The 19,671-nt window shown below is 44.0% G+C and overlaps 1 protein-coding gene across 4 annotated transcripts in view; it reads left to right on the forward strand.

Moving 5' to 3' along the window:
- Positions 1-451: 451 nt before the first annotated feature.
- The window catches only part of Ezh1 (enhancer of zeste 1 polycomb repressive complex 2 subunit), a 36,533-nt gene continuing 17,313 nt past the window's right edge, over positions 452-19,671 (forward strand). For 3 of the 4 annotated variants that reach the window (XM_048445696.3, XM_085695812.2, XM_048445698.3), the window contains exons 1-9: positions 452-523; positions 8,762-8,829; positions 10,329-10,449; positions 10,571-10,699; positions 12,936-13,055; positions 14,288-14,408; positions 17,341-17,517; positions 18,612-18,714; positions 19,157-19,320. In XM_048445696.3, coding sequence (XP_048301653.1) covers positions 10,333-10,449; positions 10,571-10,699; positions 12,936-13,055; positions 14,288-14,408; positions 17,341-17,517; positions 18,612-18,714; positions 19,157-19,320 — 931 coding nt within the window. In that variant the 5' untranslated portion in view covers positions 452-523; positions 8,762-8,829; positions 10,329-10,332. The remainder of the gene's footprint in view (positions 524-8,761; positions 8,830-10,328; positions 10,450-10,570; positions 10,700-12,935; positions 13,056-14,287; positions 14,409-17,340; positions 17,518-18,611; positions 18,715-19,156; positions 19,321-19,671) is intronic. The other variant, XM_048445697.3, reaches the window with a different exon arrangement.

Genomic DNA, 19,671 nt, shown 5'->3' on the forward strand with positions numbered 1-19,671 from the left:
TCTAGAAAAGCAGAGGTCTTAACCCTGATCCAACGCTCCAGATCTGTGGGGAAATATTTTGATACAAGGTTATATATTTTTAAGTGAAGGGGAGACTGACAGAAATAGGGCAATCAAGTAGGAATAAAACAAGAACTTAGAATCCATTGGTATTTGTGGGGTGTGTGTAGGTAGATGGGAGGCATCAGAATGAAGACATTTTAGGCTGGCTTTAAAAACTTAAGATGACTTGTCTAAACGGTCGGGGATGGTGCTCTGCTGAATAACGTCTTCAAAAAGGTATCCGTGGTTTCAGGATGATTTGCTTTCCTCTGACAGCGCCACCTAGGAACGTGTCGGGCTAGCGCAGCACGAACTTAGCCAAATACACACCTGCGAAGAAGGGAGCCCAGGTGACCCACGCGCTGAATGCGCACGCGCCAAGGAGGGGGGGGGGGAGTGCGCGGGGCGTGGCCGCGGCGCAGGGGCGTGGCCGCAGCGCGCAGGCGTCCTAGCGGCGGGTTCCTGCGTCTCAGGATGGAGGGTAAGTGAGTAAACAAGCCCGGGCTGGGCGGTGGGGCTCGGTCTCTGCGTGCTGCGGCGCCGGGTTCCCAGGGCAGAAGAGGCGGAGGAATGAGGGAACTGAGAGGAAGCCGAGGGCCACACCATTACCTGGCCCGGGGGGGAGCGCGATGAAGGGTGCCGTCGCGAGTGTGCTGGCACCCGGGCAAGCGCGTGCTGGGCTGCTGGGGGCCGCGTTGCGGAGGAGGCGCGCCGGGGGCGGGCCCGGCTGGTGTTGCTCGCTGGAGCCTGGGTGGGTCGTGGCGCCTGCCGCGCACCCTGACTCTAGTCGCGAGGAGGGCCAGAGGCCCGGGTTGAGCTTGCGCTGGCTTTGGGTGATGTTGAGGAGGGGTTGGCCAGGCCGAGACGACGGCGAGGTGAGCGAGGCTCTTAAGGCGCCCAAGTGTAGGGGTTAGAGATTCCCAGGGTCGCGCGGCGCCTCCACAGCATCTTGCAACCGGAGCTCGTCGCTGGTCTAATTCGCCTCCCACCAGTTCCGGGTTTGAGTGAAGATTCACCATCAAACTGGGGTTATTTCTCCCGTCCCCAGAATTCTCTGGAGAATCAAACGATCTAGATGAACATGCCCTGAATATAAAAGGCAAGGTGTTGTATTTGGAACATACTTGTCAGGAAGTAAATGTGGAACAAAACTTTAAAGGAATCTGTTTTATTATTTTACGTGCGTGAAGGTTTTGCCTGTGTGTGTGTTTGTGTGTGCACTACGTGTGTGCCTGGTACCAGAGATAAGAAGAGGGCATCGAATCCTTTGGAATTGGAAGTTATGTACCATGGTGGTGCAGGGAACTGAACCCGTGTTCTTTGCAAGAGCAACAAGTGTTCTTAACCGCTCAGCCATCCTTCCAGCCTGTGGGATGAACTTATTTTGGTGAAAAAATAACCACTGAGATGATGTAGGTGGTGGAGCACAAAGAACAAAACGGATGCAGATGCAGATGGATGTTAGCTTTGGGGAATGGGAGATAAGGAAGGGGTATTGAATGTTTTTCCAGCCCGAGAAGCTATGAACTCTGCCAGAACTTTGTTATTTTTGAGAAACCTATTTTCAGCCGTGGAAACCCAGGCGTGACACCGCACAGGAGACAATCAGCTTCCATGAGACCAGGTGTATGTTAGGAGAAAAGAATTTAATAGCATAGAAACGTGAAATCTGGTTGTGATGATGCGGGCCTAGAATCCCTGCACTTGAACCGAAGGAGGCGTAAGAGTTCAAGGCCAGCCTTGTTAAGGCTAGCCTGGCCTTCATAAAACCCTGTCTCAACACAACCACAAAAATATGTAAACATGGAAGAACCATCTGTAAAAATGCAGCATTGAATGGGATATGGTGTGCACACCTTTAATCCCAGCACTGATGGTCTGTGGCAGAGGCAGACAAATGCCAGTTCAAGGATAACCAGAGCATTATAGTGAGAACTTGTCTCAAAAGAAAAAAAATGCAATAATGTTATTGTCAAGATTTATGTTTGGGGCTGGGTCTCATCACGCAACCCTTTGATCCCAGCATTTGGGAGGCGGAGGCAAGTAGATCTCTTGAGTTCCAGACCAGCTTGGTCTACACAGATGTTCAGGACAGCCAGGGCTGTCATGCAGAACAATCCTTTCATGAAAACAAACAAACTTTAAAAAAAAAAAATGGAATGGGCTGGAGAGATGGCTCAGAGGTTAAGAGAACTGACTGTTGTTCCGGAGGTCCTGAGTTCAATTCCCAGCAACCACATGATGGCTCACAACCATCTATAATAAGATTTTGTACCCAGAACACTATATACATAATAAATAAAATTTAAAAAGAAGGTTTATGCTTGCTATGTGTATTACAGACCTTATGAATCAACCTAAAGAGATGTTTGTGTGTTTTACTTACCCTTGCACCCCAAGTGCCAAAAATAGTACTGTTGAGTGCCTGCTACACCGTGTGTTGAGTACATAGAGAATGAGAAAATATGTGTTCCCAGTTCTGCCACTGACAGGCACATGTAGGCCAGTCACGCAACTTGACGCTGAAAGCACCGCTTTCAAACTGAAGTGTCAAATACCTCTCCATGATGCTGGTTACAGCCCTGCTCTTTGAAATAGCGCTGGACTGGGGAGCCAGGAATTCACGTTGAAATCTTACTTTCAGAAAGCCTTGTGCAGTGGTGCTTTATAGTGTGAGATTGGAGGTAACTCGGGAAGGAAAGACTGGCAGGGACCGGAGGTCTGTGTTAGAGTGCCCAGCTCCTGGATTTGATCCCCAGCACTTCAAAAAACAAACAGACCCAAGCCTGCTGCTAAAAAAATGCTTCCATTCTGTAAAGCCCCAGATTATTGTGTTTGTTTTCTTTTTGTGCATGTATGTGTCAGGTTCCTGCTTTTTGTCTCAGTAGGTCATCATTTGGGACCCCAGTACTCCAGTCCTTAGAGTCTTGGGTTTCTTTTTTTTTCCTTTTCTTTCTTTCTTTTTTTTTTTTTTTGAGGCAGGGTTTCTCTGTGTAGTCCTGGCTGTCCTGGAACTCACTCTGTAGACTAGACTGGCCTTGTGCTCACGAGATCCTATTTTTCAAAAGTAACAATAGAGGCCTGTTCTCAGTAACTAGCCTCATCATATGTAATTACTTTGGAGAAGTAGATGAACGTCATGGTGTTAGACACTGTCGTCTAGAAACATGTTGAGTTGCATCCATAGCTATTCCTGGGATGCCGACAACCTTTGGGCCACAGGTTGGACACATCTGGATAAATGCAAAATGTGTTTACTATCACAATTGAAGGTTCTGTTCTATTGTGTTCCTTCTCTTGGGGGTAATTTTCATACGAATGTTAATAAAATTTGAGAATCACCAGAATGACTCCAGAACACGCGCGCGCGCACACACACACACACACACACACACACACAGACGGGTTCTGTGCAGGGTAGGTTTAACCCTACTTCCCATTTCCATTATGAATTGAGAATGAGAGAAGAAGGGGCTGGAGAGATGGCTCAGCTGTTAAGAGTGTTTGTTGCTTTTGTAGAGGCTCCTGATTTGGTTCCTAGGACCCACATAGGCCATAACTCCAGTTTCAAGGTATCCAACACTGTCTCATGAATTCTTAGGGCACCAGGCTCTCCCATGGCACATACACATACATGTAGACCAACCATAAATAAAATTTATATTAATTAAAAACAAGATGAAAAAATTTAAAAGCTGTAGTGCTGTATGGCTCCAAAGCCGTGCTTACTTTGCTTATGAACTAGATTATTATTAAAATAGTGAAGGGAGGGGGGGCTGGAGAGATGACTCAGCGGTTAAGAGCACTGACTGCTCTTCCAGAGGTCCTGAGTTCAATTCCCAGCAATCACATGGTGGCTCACAACCATCTGTAATGAGATCTGGTGCCCTCCTCTGGCGTGCGGGCATAGATGGAGGCAGAATGATGTATACATAATAAATAAATAAATCTTTAAAAAAAAATAGTGAAGGGCCAGACGTGGGCTTTGCAGGGGTATGTGTTTCATTTTTCTTCTGTGGCAGGTTGTGTGGTAACCATATGTTTCACTTTGCCGCTTGTTTTTCTTTGTGTGCGCTCTTGAGGTCAGAGGGCATCTTTCTGCAGTAGTTTTCTCTCTCCACCATGTTGGTTCCATGGTGGAACTTGGGTTGTCAGGCTTGGCAGCAAGCACCTTTACAAACGTTGTATTCCTACCTGCAATGTGACAGCTAAGATTTATTTTTATTTTTAACTGTTTGTGTGTGCGTGCGAGTGCAGGTGTCCTTGGAGGCCAGAAGAGGGCGTCAGATCTCCTGGAGCTGGAGTTAGAGGTGGTTGTGGGTGCTGGGAACGGAACTCAGGATCTCTGAAAAAGCAGCGGATGATGGGGTGGAGGGGGGCAGGGCGTGTGCACGCCTTTAATTCCCACACTCAAGAGGCAGAGGCAGGACTGGTCTCTGTGAGTTTCAGGACAGCTAAGACTACACTGAGAAACCCTGTCTTCAAAAACCAACCAAACAAAAAAAGGCAGCAAATGGTCTTAGCTGCTGAGCCATGGCTCTAGCCCTTTATTGTGTTTCATTTGCATTAATATGCTGGGTTCTTTGTGCATCTGATTGAAATGCTGTTCTTTGTTGAGTTTTCCTCCGGAGCTGACATTCATTATATGATTTGAGCCCCAACTAGAGTATGTTTTGGATTGCCTTCTGTGTGCAATGACAATAATGAAAGGCTTCTAATACCTAACTGAACTATAAGTGGTGATTGACTTATGTAAATACCTATAGAAAACACTAATAGAAACATTATTTTTAATGCACTATCTCCTTTGCCTAAGGTGGATGACACCATTAATCTCCAAACCTGTTCCAAATGCTCAATTGTTCATTTGCTTTTCTTTTTCTTTTTGACTTTGTTGTGATAACCACTAAGTCCAGTCCAGCTGCTATGCTATCGTGTAGCTGTACTTCAAGTGTTGTGTTTTGTTTTTAATTTTATATTTATTTTATGTGTATGGGTGCTTTGTGTGGTGCAGGCCAGAAGAGGGCAGCAGATGTCCTGGGACTGGCCTTAGAGATGGTTGTGAACCATGTGGGCTCTGGGAATAGGACTTGGGTCCTTTTGAACAGCAGCCAGTGCTCTTAACTGCTGAGCAGCTCTCCAGCCCTCTCGAGTGTTTTGTGTTTCTCTGTCATACCTATGTTCCCGTACAGTATTTTCCATTTCTTTCTACATTCTGTGAGGAGTCATCTGCCAAAAAACGTTTAGAAAGATAGAAGACCCGTTAAGAAGCCAAGTGAAATAAATACTGGCCCATGGACACTCAGATAGCACATAAATTGTAAAAGGAGGAAGTGTGATTTATTTTGCATAATGATTAGTTAAAACTTAGGGGAATTTTCATGTGCGTGTGTATACTCCTTGCCAAATAAAACACTTGACAAAAATTAGAAGTGTTAACTTAATTGTTGGATCAATCTATTACTGTCATCTCTTAACGGACTGTATGTAGGAGATAACATTTCAGTTACGGCCTCTTCCTTATTGGAAATACTGCATTTTTCTGTGACCATTTCCTCTAAGAAATCTAAACAATATACCATCATTACTACAATCATCGCTCCCACCCCTACCGCCTGGCACCACAACCATCACTCCTATCCCCAACCCCCTGGCACCACAGCCATCACCCCCACCCACCCCTGGCACCACAGCCAGCGCCCCCACCCCTACCCCCTGGCACCACAGCCAGCGCTCCCACCCACCCCTATCCCCTGGCACCACAGCCAGCGCTCCCACTCTCACATTACCACCACTGTAAGTAAGCACTGTCAGCAGCCTTGGTCCAGTAAGTTCTTCCCATTACTGATCTCCAGTGGTGGTCTGTTCTGAGCTGACTATTTCAAAGTACGGAGTGTTTGTTCCTATAATCCTTACACTTGGAAGGCTACTTTGGAAAAATCTTGAGTTCAAAGCCAACCTGGGTTACAAAACAAGACCTGTCTTTGTTGTTGTTTTTTATATTTATTATGTGTATAATATTCTCTGTGTGTGTCTGCAGGCCAGAAGAGGGCACCAGACCCCATTACAGATGATTGGGAGCCACCATGTGGTTGCTGGGAATTGAACTCAGGACCTTTGGAAGAGCAGGCAATGCTCTTGACCACTGAGCCATCTCTCCAGGCCTTTTGTGGTTGTTTTTGATAGAGGATGGGTTCAGGAGGGGAGGAAAGATGGCTGAAGAATAAAAACAATGAGAAAACTACTTTTGTAAAGGAGGCTTTGGTGTCTCAGTAGAGATGGTCTAGGGTTTCCGAGTTAGCCAGTCCCGTCTACTATGAAGTAGTTTTTCAGTTTCTGGAGCAGGCTGTTACTTAGTTTGTTCAGGGCAGAAGAGATAAACCACGTGTGATGACTCACGTTTATAATCCCTACACCTGAGAGGTGGAGGCAGAAGTATGTGGAACTCAAAGTCACCCTTAGCTACATAGGGAGTTCAAGGGCAGCCTGGATTATGTGAGATTTTTGTCTCAAAAAAACAAAACCAAAAAAAGTAGATCAACATATGATGTCAACAGTTGAGAACCAGCAGTCAAGCTGTCCTGAAATCAATGCCTTTAAGAAATTAGATCCTGGAGATTGCAGATGAGAACTCTACAGTTGTCGTCAGTATGTCCATAATTCAGCTAGAGATAAAAGAAACTCAAACTTGAAAATCATGTGCTGTTTGGCTTCTTTACACATGCCTCTTTAATCCCAGCCTTTAGGAGGCAGAGGCAAGCAGATCTAAGGTCAGGGCCAGCCTGATTCACATAATAAGTTGTAGGTCAGCCAGGGCTGCAAGAGAGACCCTGTCTCAAACAACAAAACAAAAAAGGTGATTTGGGAAATTTTTGAACTTTAAGAGACTATAGTGAACTTCATGAGAAGTAGGAAGGGGGGAATCACAATGTAAAATCCTTATGTAAAATCCTTAAATAAAATTTTATTGATTTAGCAGGTTGGTGGTGGCACATCCCTTTAATCCCAGCACTCGGAAGACAGAAAGACAGAGACAGGTGGATCTCTTGTGAATTTGAGGCCAGCCTGGTCTCCAGAGCTAGTTCCAGAACAGCTAGGACTACACAAAGAAACCCTGTTTTGAAAATAAATAAATAGGGGGTTGGAGAGATGGCTCAGTGGTTAAGAGCATTGCCTGCTCTTCCAAAGGTCCTGAGTTCAATTCCCGGCAACCACATGGTGGCTCACAACCATCTGTAATGAGGTCTGGTGCCGTCTTCTGGCTTGCAGACATACACACAGACAGAATATTGTATACATAATAAATAAATAAATAAATAAATAAGACATTATTGGCTTTAAATTTTGCCTGGGACTAAAGAGATGCATGCTGCTCTTGAAGAGGACTTGAACAGAATATTGTATACATAATAAATAAATAAATAAATAAGACATTATTGGCTTTAAATTTTGCCTGGGACTACAGAGATGCATTCTGCTCTTGAAGAGGACTTGAGTTTGGCTCCCAGCACTCACATTGGGTGACTTATGTTCACTTGGAACTCCAGCTCCAGAGGACCCAAAACTCCTTGAGGACCTGCACACCTTTTGTGTGTACTCACACAGACCCATAAATAGAAATAACTCTTAAAGGGCAGGCAAGATGGTGCCGTGGTTAAGAACACTAACAACCCTTTTGGAGGACCTGAATTCAGTCACCTAAACCCAAGCCACAGGTGGCTCACAACCACCTGTAACTCCAGCTCCAGGGATCTGTCTCCTTTTGTCCTCTGTGGGTACCACATGCACATGTACAACCGCAACCCCACATACATAGTTGGAAATTAAATAGAAAACCTTGAAAATAAAAATTACAAGCATACACAAAATAGTAGAACGACTACTAGCATTATTTGTATTGATGCACACCTTTAATCCCAGCACTTTTTTATTTGATGTATTTTTTGAGACGGTGTCCAGGATGACCTCCAAGAAGCAAGGTTGCCCTTTCTGGATAGTGCACACACATGATGCATATACATACTTGTAGAAAAAACAGTCATACACATAAAATGAAAATAACTAAATCTTAGAAAAAAGAAGTAGGTCTCTAGCAAGCTTAGCTAGTTAATATTAGAGTAAGATTAGATTTTATTGACTTGTACATAAATTTAATGTTTTAGGTCTACTTGCTGGCTAAGCTTAAAAATTAGGTAAGAAATTAGAAGCTTGAGGATTATGGAAAAACATATCATTGGAAGGATAGAATTTTTTTAATAAAAAATTTCTTTCATGTGTATGGTGGTTTTGCCTGCATGTATGTATATGCACCATGTGTGTTTGGTGTCTGTGGAGGTCCTTTGCAAGAGCAGAGCTAACTCTCGACCAAGGAGGATAGAATTTTGAATACAAGTGACTTTCTAATTAGTTTCAAGCATCTAGCTGGGTGGTGGTAGCCTTTAATCTCAGCACTCAGGAGGCAGAGGCAGGTGGCTCTCTGTGATTTCAAGGCTCCTGGTCTACAAGCCAGTTCTGGGACAGCCTGAACTGATATACAGAGAAACACTGTCTCCAAAACCAAAACAAAACAAAAGGTGCCAAACATTTTTACGACTTGATTTAATATGCAGAATGGTAGCAGAGACCCTGAAGTCTTCTAGTTCTGGGGGAGTATGCTGCACTGATTCAGTAAATTCAGTTTTTATTCTCTTGCAAAGCTGAAAGCTTCTTTTACCCTTAGGTCTTGCAGTTCATTTGAAGAACAGAGGCACATTATAAAATCCAACATTTCAAGCTGCATTCCGAGAGGTAAGTAGAGCATATCACACTAAATCCTCTAAATATTCAACTGTAGTTCAACCCCTACCCCTCAGAAAAAGTTACAGTGTAGTAGTGTCTGTAGGTCTGCTGCTGATTTGCAGATCAGATTATTCTGTTGTCGTGGTGTAGTTTAGACAGTTTGTACTGTAGGCAGATCTTCTAATGAACTTGTGAGATGAACTTGGATTTGGTTAAAACATTCCTCCCCTCTTTGGGGCTGGAGAGATGGCTCAGCTGTTAAGAGCTCTGGCTGGTCTGCTAGAGGACCTGGTGTCAATTCCCAGCACCAACATGGCAACTTACAACTGTCTGTAACTCTAGTTCCATCCAGTTCCAGGGAATCTGACATCTTCAATCAGACCCAAACGTCAGTGCACAAAAAAATATAAATCATAAAAAAATTTCCTCTTTTCTTTTTAAGAGATTTATTTATTTATGTGTATGAATGTTTTGCCTGCGTGTCTTTGCCTTGGAGGCCAGAAGAGGGTGTTGGATCCCCTGGAACTGGAGTTGCAGGTAGCTAATTGTGCTTGTAACTCTAACAGGAATAGGTTTGGCTCCAGCATTCGTATCAGGCTATTCACAACTGCTTGTGACTCCAGCTTAGAGTCTGAATACTCTGAAAAACGCAGGCACTAGCACATGCACAGACACATACATATATGTAATTAAAAGTGATAAAAATACATCCGTAAATATTTTGAATTTAGTGACTAGGCATCCATCCATGTGTCCAAAATAAATAACTAAATAAATAAGTTCCTAATAACTGTGAGGCAGCCGTATTGATTGCCTTTGCCTGAGTATTGAACTCAGGGTCTTGTTTTTGCCAGGCAAGGATTCTGCCACTGAGCGTCATCCTCAGTTTTGTTTCTTGTTACTATTTTTAGTTGTTTGTTTGTTTTTGTTTTTGTTTTTCAATACCAGATTTTTCTGTATAGCCTTAGCTGTCCTGAAACTCACTTTGTAGAGCAGGCTGGCCTTACATTCACAGAGATCCGCCTGCCTCTGCTTCCTGAGTGCTGGGATTAAAGACGTGCGCCACCACTGCCTGGCTTCATTCAGTTTTGATTTTTTGAGACAGTTTTGCTGTGTGGAACAGGCCAGCCTTGAACTCCTGATTCTCCTGCTGTCTCCCAAGTGATGAGATTACATTCACTGTAATACCCTACAGTCTTTTGGTTTCTGTTGCAGTGCTGAGGCTAGAACCTAGAGTCACACACGTTAAATGGATCTCTGAGACTGAACCACACCATGTGGCTCCAGGACTAGGTGTAAAACCGTCACTAAAGGATGATAGGTGCTCACATTTTTCACTATTTTCAGTTGAAATTTTAAACTCACATATTTTGGGTTTTCAGATGTACATTTTTAAACATAAATTTAATGAGAATAGACACATAATTGACCTTATTCATTGAGTTAGAGAATATTTTCCTTTCCATGTAATCAAGTGCTGTGTGTCCTATCTGTCTCTCTGAGTGCAGGAAAATGGATATAGCAAGTCCCCCAACTTCCAAATGCATCACCTACTGGAAAAGAAAAGTGAAATCCGAGTATATGCGGCTTCGGCAGCTCAAACGGCTTCAGGCAAATATGGGTGCAAAGGTAAAAATGGGTCCCAAGAGCAAGATTGTATGCTCTGTGCATTTTTCCAAAGTACGGGCTCTGGGGTTTCTCCTCTGAGGCCTGCGTTGACTCTTGATAGTCTTTTCCTTGGCTTTGCTAGGCTTTGTATGTGGCAAATTTTGCAAAGGTTCAAGAAAAAACCCAGATCCTCAATGAAGAATGGAAGAAACTTCGAGTGCAGCCCGTTCAGCCAATGAAGCCTGTGAGTGGACACCCTTTTCTCAAAAAGGTACTTTTGGGGTGTTAAGCTGGCCCTCCTTTCTCTTTGGACATGAAGTTATAAATATACATTGAAAATTGACCATTTTGACTATTGTCCTCCTCAATTTTTGGATATAATTGTGGCTTTTTCATAGAAAAACAAAACATTTACTGTCTGTTGTCTTGGGTGTTGTGTCCAAGCTAGATGATATTCTATTTGTGCCTAATGTACTTAGATACTAGGAAACGATTGCCAAGGTAAGGGAGAGAAGTGTGCTTACCAGAGGGACTGCGTACTGTGAACAAATACATTTGTTATTTTATTAAATAGTACATTCTAGCTGGACATAGTGGCAATGCTTTCACAGCCTAATTCAGGAGGTAGAAGCATGAGAATAAGGAGTTTGAGGTTGGCCACAGCTACACAGTTAGCTTGAAGTCACCCTGGCCACTTGACAGCCTGTCCTTAAAAGAAAAAAGTAACTGGACAGTGGTGGTGCACGCCTTTAATTCAAGCACTCAGTAGGCAGAGGTAGGTGGAGCTCTGTGAGTTGGAGGGCAGCCTGGTATATAGAACAAGTTCTAGAACAGCCAGAGCTACACAGAGAAACCCTTTCTTAAAAATCAAACAACCAGAAAGCATTCTAGCTTCTTAAAAAGGCATTACTTTTCATTTTTGCTCATATATGTGTTTGTGTGTGTATGCATGTGCTTGTCGTCATGCATAAAAGTCAGTTCTCCTCTTCCACATGTGGGTTCTGGTGGTTGAACTTAGGTCACCAATTTGGTGGCCAGCGTCTTTACCTAATGAGCCACCTTGACAGCCTGGTAATATTTTTAAGTACAAAACTCCAATAGTATAATAAGACCAATGATCATTCTCTAAACCAGACATGACTCTGATTTGTAGACCACTTTACTTCTTCATGCGAAGGCCCCATCACCTATTCAGCTATATTCAAAATTCAGATCTTTTAGAAAAAGGTCCTGATCTCAAGACCTAGGACTTGAGGGGTCCTTTAGGAGACCCACACTTTGGCTGAAGTGAGCATCTGTTGAGTATGGCAAGCATCGGACTGAACTCTGAGGGACACAGATGTGAATAGGAGGAGACGGCTCCTGCTTCCCACAGGTCGTCAGTTTGAAGGTTCCCTTTAGGAGCTACTGCCAACACCGTTTACCAGCTTGATAGCTTAGAAGACTTTAGAAACATGTCTCAGTGGTTAAGAGCACATACTGCTCATGCAGAGTCCCTGAGTTCACTTCCCAGAACCCACTTCAGTGACTCCCAACCCCTGTAACTTTAGCTCCAGGGATCTGATACTTCTAGTCTCTGCAGACACCCACACTGATTTGCACCCATGTATAGACATACACACTCAAGTACATAATTCAAAATAAATCTAAAAAGATTTAAAAGAACTCAGCGATGTAGTGTGACTCAGTAGAGTGCTTGCTTAGGCGTCTGAAACCTAGGGTCTCTCTGCATGTAACTGGGGTGAGACACATGTCTGTAATCTTGCCCCTAAGGGAAGGAAAATATAGAAACCATCAGGATCTTTTTGGAAGGAAGCTACAGTCTCCCCCCCCCCCTTTTTTTTACTTTTTCAAGACAAGTTCTCTCTGTGTAACTCTGATCCCTTACCACAATTCACCAGCTCTAAACAGTCCCCCGAAGAGTGTAGATATATTATAAAAGAATCAGAAATGAGCCACAAATATGATCACTTTCAGGCTTATTTCTTCTTTCCTATTCCTTGAGTAAACACAGCACAAAAAGTCTGTTTCATAACCAAAATATGAATTTACCACAATTCCCTTCATATAAGAAGCTTTGTCTGTCTGTCTGTCTGTCTCTGTCTCTGTCTCTGTCTCTCTCTCTCTCTCTCTCTCTCTCTTTCCTCTCCAAGACAGGATTCTTTGTGTAGCTCTGGTTGTCCTGAAACTCAGTCTGTAGACCAGGCTGGCCTCAAACTCAGAGATCCACCTGCCTCTGCCTCTGCCTCCTGAATGCTCAAATTAAAGGCATGTGCCATAATTGCCTGGCTTTACAGGGTGTCTCTTATAGTTTTGTTTTTATTGGTTTTGCTTTGTAGCCCAGCCTGACCTGAAACTCACCGTGTAGCCTAGCCTAACCTTAAACACACAGCAATTCTCCTGTCTCGGTGCTGGGATCATAGGCATGGAGCCCTCAGCAGGCTCACAGCTGATTCTGTTGACTTGGGTGCTTACATTCCTTCTCTTTGTCACTGCTTTTCTTTCAGTGTACCATAGAGAGCATTTTCCCGGGTTTCGCCAACCAGAACATGTTGATGAGGTCTCTGAACACTGTTGCGCTGGTTCCCATCATGTATTCCTGGTCCCCTCTCCAGCAGAACTTCATGGTATGTGTTGGAAACACCGTGGCAGTTGTATAAACTGTATTCTCATTTCATGCTGGTCTGTGTGAGTCTCTGAAGATTGTCAGGGCATTCCACAAAGCTTGAACCTCCAGAGCAGAGCGTTATTGTAACTCACTCTAAAATAATATCCATTACAGGCCACTGAGAGCCTCAGCAGGTACAGGCACCTGCCACCTGCCTGTCAGCCTGAGTTGTATCGCCAGGACCCACGTGGGGGAAGTAAAGAACTGACTCTTCACAAGTTATCCTTCACCTCCACATATATGTATCTCACATGCATGCACACTTGCATGTGTGCAGCACACACAATCACTGCAGGTTGCTCTATCCTCTTAGATTTTGGCGCTCTTTAAAACATACTTCTGGGCTGGGCATGGTAGCGCACTCCTTTAATCCCACCACTAAAGAAGCAAAAGCAGGCAGATCTCTGTGAATTTGAGACAGGCTTGGTTGACAGAGCAAGTCCCAGGAAAACCAGGGCTGTTACAGAGAAACCCTGTTTCGAAAGAACCAAAAACCAACCAACCAAACGAAAACCTCTGCTACTTTTTTTTTCTTTAATTAACATGATAAAACAATACTCCTAATTTTCTTACTACTTTAACCTAACTTTGTAATACTAGTCACAGTTAAATATGGCTGAATCAGACACTTGAGGCTTAAGCAGACTGTCGGCTCTGCTGTTGGAGCAGGTCTTTTGGAATCCTCTAATGGCAAGGTGCTATGAAGGCAACCAAGAGAACAGAGGTGGCTGTGGGTAATGGTGCCTTCATTCAGTCCTTTATCCTGTCTCCAGCTAGGTCACAGCTCTACAAGAGGGAATCATCTCTCAGATAAAACTTGGGAGTGATTTTACCTGATCCTTGGGGATTTAAGGATGACTGGGTTGGCCCTGGGTGTAACTTAATGATAGAGTGTGTGCTTAGCTTTGGCATATGTCTCCATTCTCTGCTGAACACCCTTCTCTTTTTTAGTATTATTCATTAATATTGATTAAACTGTTCCTTCCCCTAAGAGTGCTGTTGTCCCTTTTGTTTGAGGTTTTGTTGGCAAAACAAAAAGGCTAGTCTTTAAAGTACCTTGAAAGTCTGTGTCTACAGAGGTTTTTTTCAGGAGACTAGGAAGCCAAGAAAGAACAGCCCAGCAAATGTTCCATTGGATAGGAAAGGAGAGACAGGGTGACTTGCAGCGTGACTCAGTCTGGTTTTCTGCAGGTGGAAGATGAGACGGTTTTGTGCAATATTCCGTACATGGGTGACGAGGTGAAAGAAGAAGATGAGACCTTCATCGAGGAGCTGATCAATAACTACGATGGCAAAGTTCATGGGGAAGAAGGTAGTGGTGCGGGGTCGCCGGGGGAAGACTTTCCCGGCATGGTGTTGCCTTTGCTGTGTTACCATCCCTGGGGACTCATGCTAAAGAACCTTCCAGTGTCAGGATGTGATTTGGGATTAGAACTTCATGTTTAAAACCCCAGTTAAATTGCAGAAGGAGCTGGGTCACCAAAATAATTACCTAGTAATCAGTGGCTAGGAGAGTGTTTGTTGAACAAGTGAATTTAATCTTTTTTTTTTAATTATTTATTTATTTATTATGTATACAATATTCTGTCTGTGTGCTGCAGACCAGAAGAGGGCACCAGATCTCATTTCATGGTTGTGAGCCACCATATAGTTGCTGGGAATTGAACTCAGGACCTTTGGAAGAGCAGGCAATGCTCTTAACCACTGAGCCATCTCTCCAGCCCCCGTGAATTTAATCTTTGACCTTTTCCGTGAGTCCAACAGAGGCCATTTTGTTTCTCACGTATTTCCCTTTCTCAGAGGCCAGCTTGAGCATCTCCTCTGTCATACCACTTTGATCAGGCATCCTCTGGATTGCTCAGAAATTGACTTAGATATCCTCATTTTATAAAAGCAAAGCATTTGAACTTAGTTGTAATTCTTTTGAGATTTATTTTTGTTTTATTTGCCTGTGTCTGTATCTGTGCACCATGTCATGCAGTGTCCACGGAGGCCAGAAGGCAGTGAATCCTTGAACTCAAGTTACAGAAGGTTGGGAGCAGCCATGTGGGTGCTGGGACCTGAGTCCTCTGGGCTGGTCCTCTTAACTTCTGAGGGATTTATCCAGCCCCCTACTGTAATCCTTTTTAAATTTTGTTTTAAAACATTTATTTTTGGGGTGCAGCTCTCACATGCCACAGTATGGGTGTGGAGGTCAGAGTAGATTTTCTCCTACCATGTGGGTGCTAGGGATTGAGCTCAGGTCATCAGGCTTGGCGGCCTTTACCCAGTGAGCCATCTTGCCAGCTCTTAGTTTTTGGGTTTTTTTGTTTTGTTTTCTGTTTTTCGAGACAGGGTTTCTCTGTAGCTTTGGAGCCTGTCCTGAAACTAGCTCTTGTAGACCAGGCTGGCCTTTAACTCAACAGAAATCTGCCTTTCTCTGCCTCATGAGTCCTAGGATTAAAGGTGTTTGCCACCACTACCCAGCTGCTAGCTCTTAATTTTAATTCTAGAAAAGGTTATCAGTGAATAACAAATAGGAAGAGGATCTGGGCATGGTGGCACAGTAATCCCAGCTATTCAGGAGGCTGCGGCAGGAGGATTGCAGATTCGAAGTCTGCTTAAGGCTAACAGAGGAAGTTCAATGCCAGACTGGGCAACTTAGTGAGACCTTGTTGCAAATCAGAAAGACTGGGTGTATAACTCAGTGGTAGAGGGTATGCCGAGCCCGTCCACAGTCCTGAGTTCAGTCCTCACTATTAAAGATAGAGTGTGACGAGGAGGGACTCCCCATGAATTTGTCAGACTATAGCCCTACCAACTCTTGAAAATTTCGGGTGCTATTTTCTAACCTTCAAATGTATTGTACATCCACAGCACCCCCTAGTGTTCAAATACATTCTTGCCATTCTTGCAGTAGAACCATGAGGTATGATTTTGTGGAAAAGTGCGGTCTTGATTAAGAGAAGTCACTGTTGATGCAAACCAAGTGAATTTTCACTTTGCTTTTATTTTTATTTATTTATTTATTTATTTATTATGTATACAGTGTTCTGTCTGCATGTATGCCTGCAGGCCAGAAGAGGGCACCAGATCTCATTACAGATGGTTGTGAGCCACCATGTGGTTGCTGGGTATTGAACTCAGGATCTCTGGAAGAGTAGTAGTCAGTGCTCTTAACCTCTGAGCCATCTCTCCAGCCCCTTGCTTTTATTTTTTGCTCGGGATTGTTGGCACACTTTTTTTGTTGTTTGTTGTTTGGAGACAGGGTTTCTTTATTTAACTGCCCTGGCTATCCGGAACTCACTTTGAGATCTGCCTGCCTCTGCCTCCTGAATGTTGGAATTAAAGGTGTGTGCCCAGCCGGTCAGTGGTGGTGCATGCCTTTAATCCCAATACTCGGGAGGGAGAGGCAGGCGGATCTCTGTGAGTTCGAGGCCAGCCCTGGTCTACAAGAACTAGTTCCAGGACAGGCTCCAAAGCTACAGAGAGGTCTGGAAAGATGACTCAGAGGTTAAGAGCACTGACTGCTCTTCCAAAGGTCCTGAGTTCAATTCCCAGCAACCACATGGTGACTCACAACCATCTGTAATGATATCTGGTGCCCTCTTCTGGCCTGCAGTCACACATGCAGACAGAACACTGTAAACAAAATAAATAAATAAATCTTAAAAAAAAAAAAAGCTACAGAGAAACCCTGGCTCAAAAATCAAAAAAAAAAAAAAAAAAAGGATGTGTGTGCGTGCCCAGCTTGCTGTTGAGATTTTTGAATCATAAACACATTGTTAACAGTGACCACAGATATGAAATATTCCAATAAAAATAAAATCTCTGAGTTTTCACTAGCCAGCTAACTGTTGCAGTTGTTAGAGCTAATCAAATGATAAAGGTACATCCCTCGATCTCAGGAGTCAGTGTCAGAAAGCCTGCTAAATGCTGGGATTGTGCCTGCATTGATAGGACTTGCACTGTGTGAAACCAGATATGGTGATACACACCTGGAATCCCAGCACTCAAGGCTAGCTTGGGGTACAGGAGAACCTGTCTATTTTTTTTTATTTGTTTGTTTGTTTTTTGAGACAGGGTCTCTCTATATGGACTAGGCTGGCCTCAAACTCATGGAGTTTGCCTCCCAAGTGCTGAAATTAAAGGCACCACCACACCTGACAAGACCCTGTCTTAAAAGGAAGGAAAGAAAAAAAACTACGTAGGAAAGTGAATGGGATATGAGGTGACCAACGCTCACTTTTATCCTTGTGTTTTAGAGATGATCCCTGGGTCTGTTCTGATCAGTGATGCTGTCTTTCTGGAGCTGGTAGATGCCCTCAACCAGTACTCAGATGATGAAGAGGAAGGGCACAATGACACCTCCGATGGGAAGCAAGATGACAGCAAAGAAGATCTGCCAGTAACAAGAAAGCGGAAACGCCATGCCATGGAAGGTGCATAGCTCTGCTTCCACAGACTGTTTTGAAATTGTCAAGGACAGGGAAGAAGGAAAAACTTAAAAGCATATTGCTCTTTAAGGACCATTTATGATTCTCATTGGTCCACTTAAAGGAGAAATATAGTCATTAACTGATAGCTTCAGCTGGCTGTGAACTTGCTGAAGGAGAAAAAAATCTTCTAGAATAACCACTGCTATTAGTTTCTAATTCTAATGTGTTTGGAAAATCTGGGAAGGTATAAAGGAGAAAATAAAATTACACTACAATCTTGTTACATAGGAATAATCAGATTTTCAGTTCCTTGTAGATTTTAAATTGTACATATATAAATCAGCATGCTCATACAAAATTGAGATTGTATGGGTACATGATACAAACTTTTATCTTCTTAATTTAATTTTACGAATATTTTCCATGTTACTAGTATTTAATTTAGTATTACTGGACTGTGGAGATAGCTCAGTGGTTCAAGTTCTTGCTCTGCAAGCATGAGGACCAGAGTCCAGATCCCCAGCATCCATGTAGATGCAGGATGGGTCTGTAATTTCAGCCTTCGAAGGTGCAGTCAGGGGATCCCCAGGACAAACTGGCTGGGGAGACTATGTTCACAAACTCTGGACTAGTGATAAGGTGGAAGAGCAATAGAGGAAATTGATTCCAGACATTAGCCGCAGGACCTGCAGATACATGTGCACCCCACACATGTGCCCACATATACAAGCATGCACCCATATACATAGTAATACACACCTAGAATCCCACAAATGTAAAAGTGGCAAAAGAAAAATCTGAAATTGAATTACTGAATTACACTGTTATTTAGTTGTATGTCGAGGGATAGTATCTTCCTATGAAAACGTTCAGTACCAGTGTTGTTCTTCAGCACCGATGTTATGGTGTGATCCATCTCTCTTCAGCTCTTCACAAAGCTCCTCTTCCCTTCTGGGTTCTAACAGGGACCACAGGCTCTGTTATCAATAAGTGGATATTTGGCTGAGCCCAGCAGCTCTTGTCATTGTGCTGTGACAAAGAGAAAAATTCAGATAGCTCTGTCTGCACTCAGGCATTTACTGTCCTTTCCAATTCAGGCAACAAAAAGAACTCCAAGAAGCAGTTTCCAAATGACATGATCTTCAGTGCCATTGCTTCAATGTTCCCTGAGAATGGCGTCCCCGATGACATGAAGGAGAGGTAGGGACAGCTGCTCCGCTTGAGCTTTCGCCAGGGCTGTGGACCAGTTCCTGTCCAAGCTTGGTTGGTTTGTTTGTTTGATTAATAAAAAGCCCTGTTGATGATAAGTGAGCCACGGTTTGCCTACACTTTGTTGCTCACTTACCTCTCAGTGTCCTGCTATATTAGGGATCATGCTGTGACAGATTCTGAGGACATCTGGGCAGAAATTTTGCTCTCTCCTTCTGGGTACTTACTCCAGAGCTGTACTCCAGCGCCGCCTCCTCCTTACTTTGATACTTATGCCCAGCCCTGCAGAATTATAGTGGTGTACCCACTTGGTTATCCTACCCCACCAAGCCTGTAAAAACCACCCTTCCTCCCTTGGCCACCAGACCTGGATGACAACCCCCTTGCTACAGCGGAAACAGGTTCCCGAGAGGAATTCTCTCCTCTCTTACAGGTATCGAGAGCTGACGGAGATGTCAGACCCCAATGCTCTTCCCCCTCAGTGCACACCCAACATCGATGGCCCCAACGCCAAGTCAGTGCAGCGGGAGCAGTCTCTGCACTCTTTCCATACCCTTTTCTGCCGGCGCTGCTTTAAATACGACTGCTTCCTCCACCGTGAGTGCGGCTACACTGTTTGAAGTGTTCCCCTCCTCCCACTGCACCCCAGCTCCCCCCCCTGCTTTGCTCCCAGCTCCTGCTCTGGTGAGGGCTTTACAGAGGGCCGGTTCTGTCTATTTGTTCAGTGACAGTCTGTTGTGGTTTGCATGATAGGTACAACCTAATAATCAACCATGAGTCTCCCTTGGTGCCTCTCTGGCTTTGAAAGGATTATGGTGATATCAGAACTAAATTTTGTGTACTTTGCCGGTCACCTTTTATATGAGTTCAACACCTGCCATAACTTCCTAACTCAGTTTTCCTGCTCCCTCTTTTATCAAACGGATGGAGCCTTGGAAACACTACAGC

The sequence above is a fragment of the Myodes glareolus genome, chromosome 9 (genome assembly GCF_982192425.1).
Source record: "Myodes glareolus chromosome 9, mMyoGla1.1, whole genome shotgun sequence".
Classification (NCBI taxonomy): domain Eukaryota; kingdom Metazoa; phylum Chordata; class Mammalia; order Rodentia; family Cricetidae; genus Myodes; species Myodes glareolus.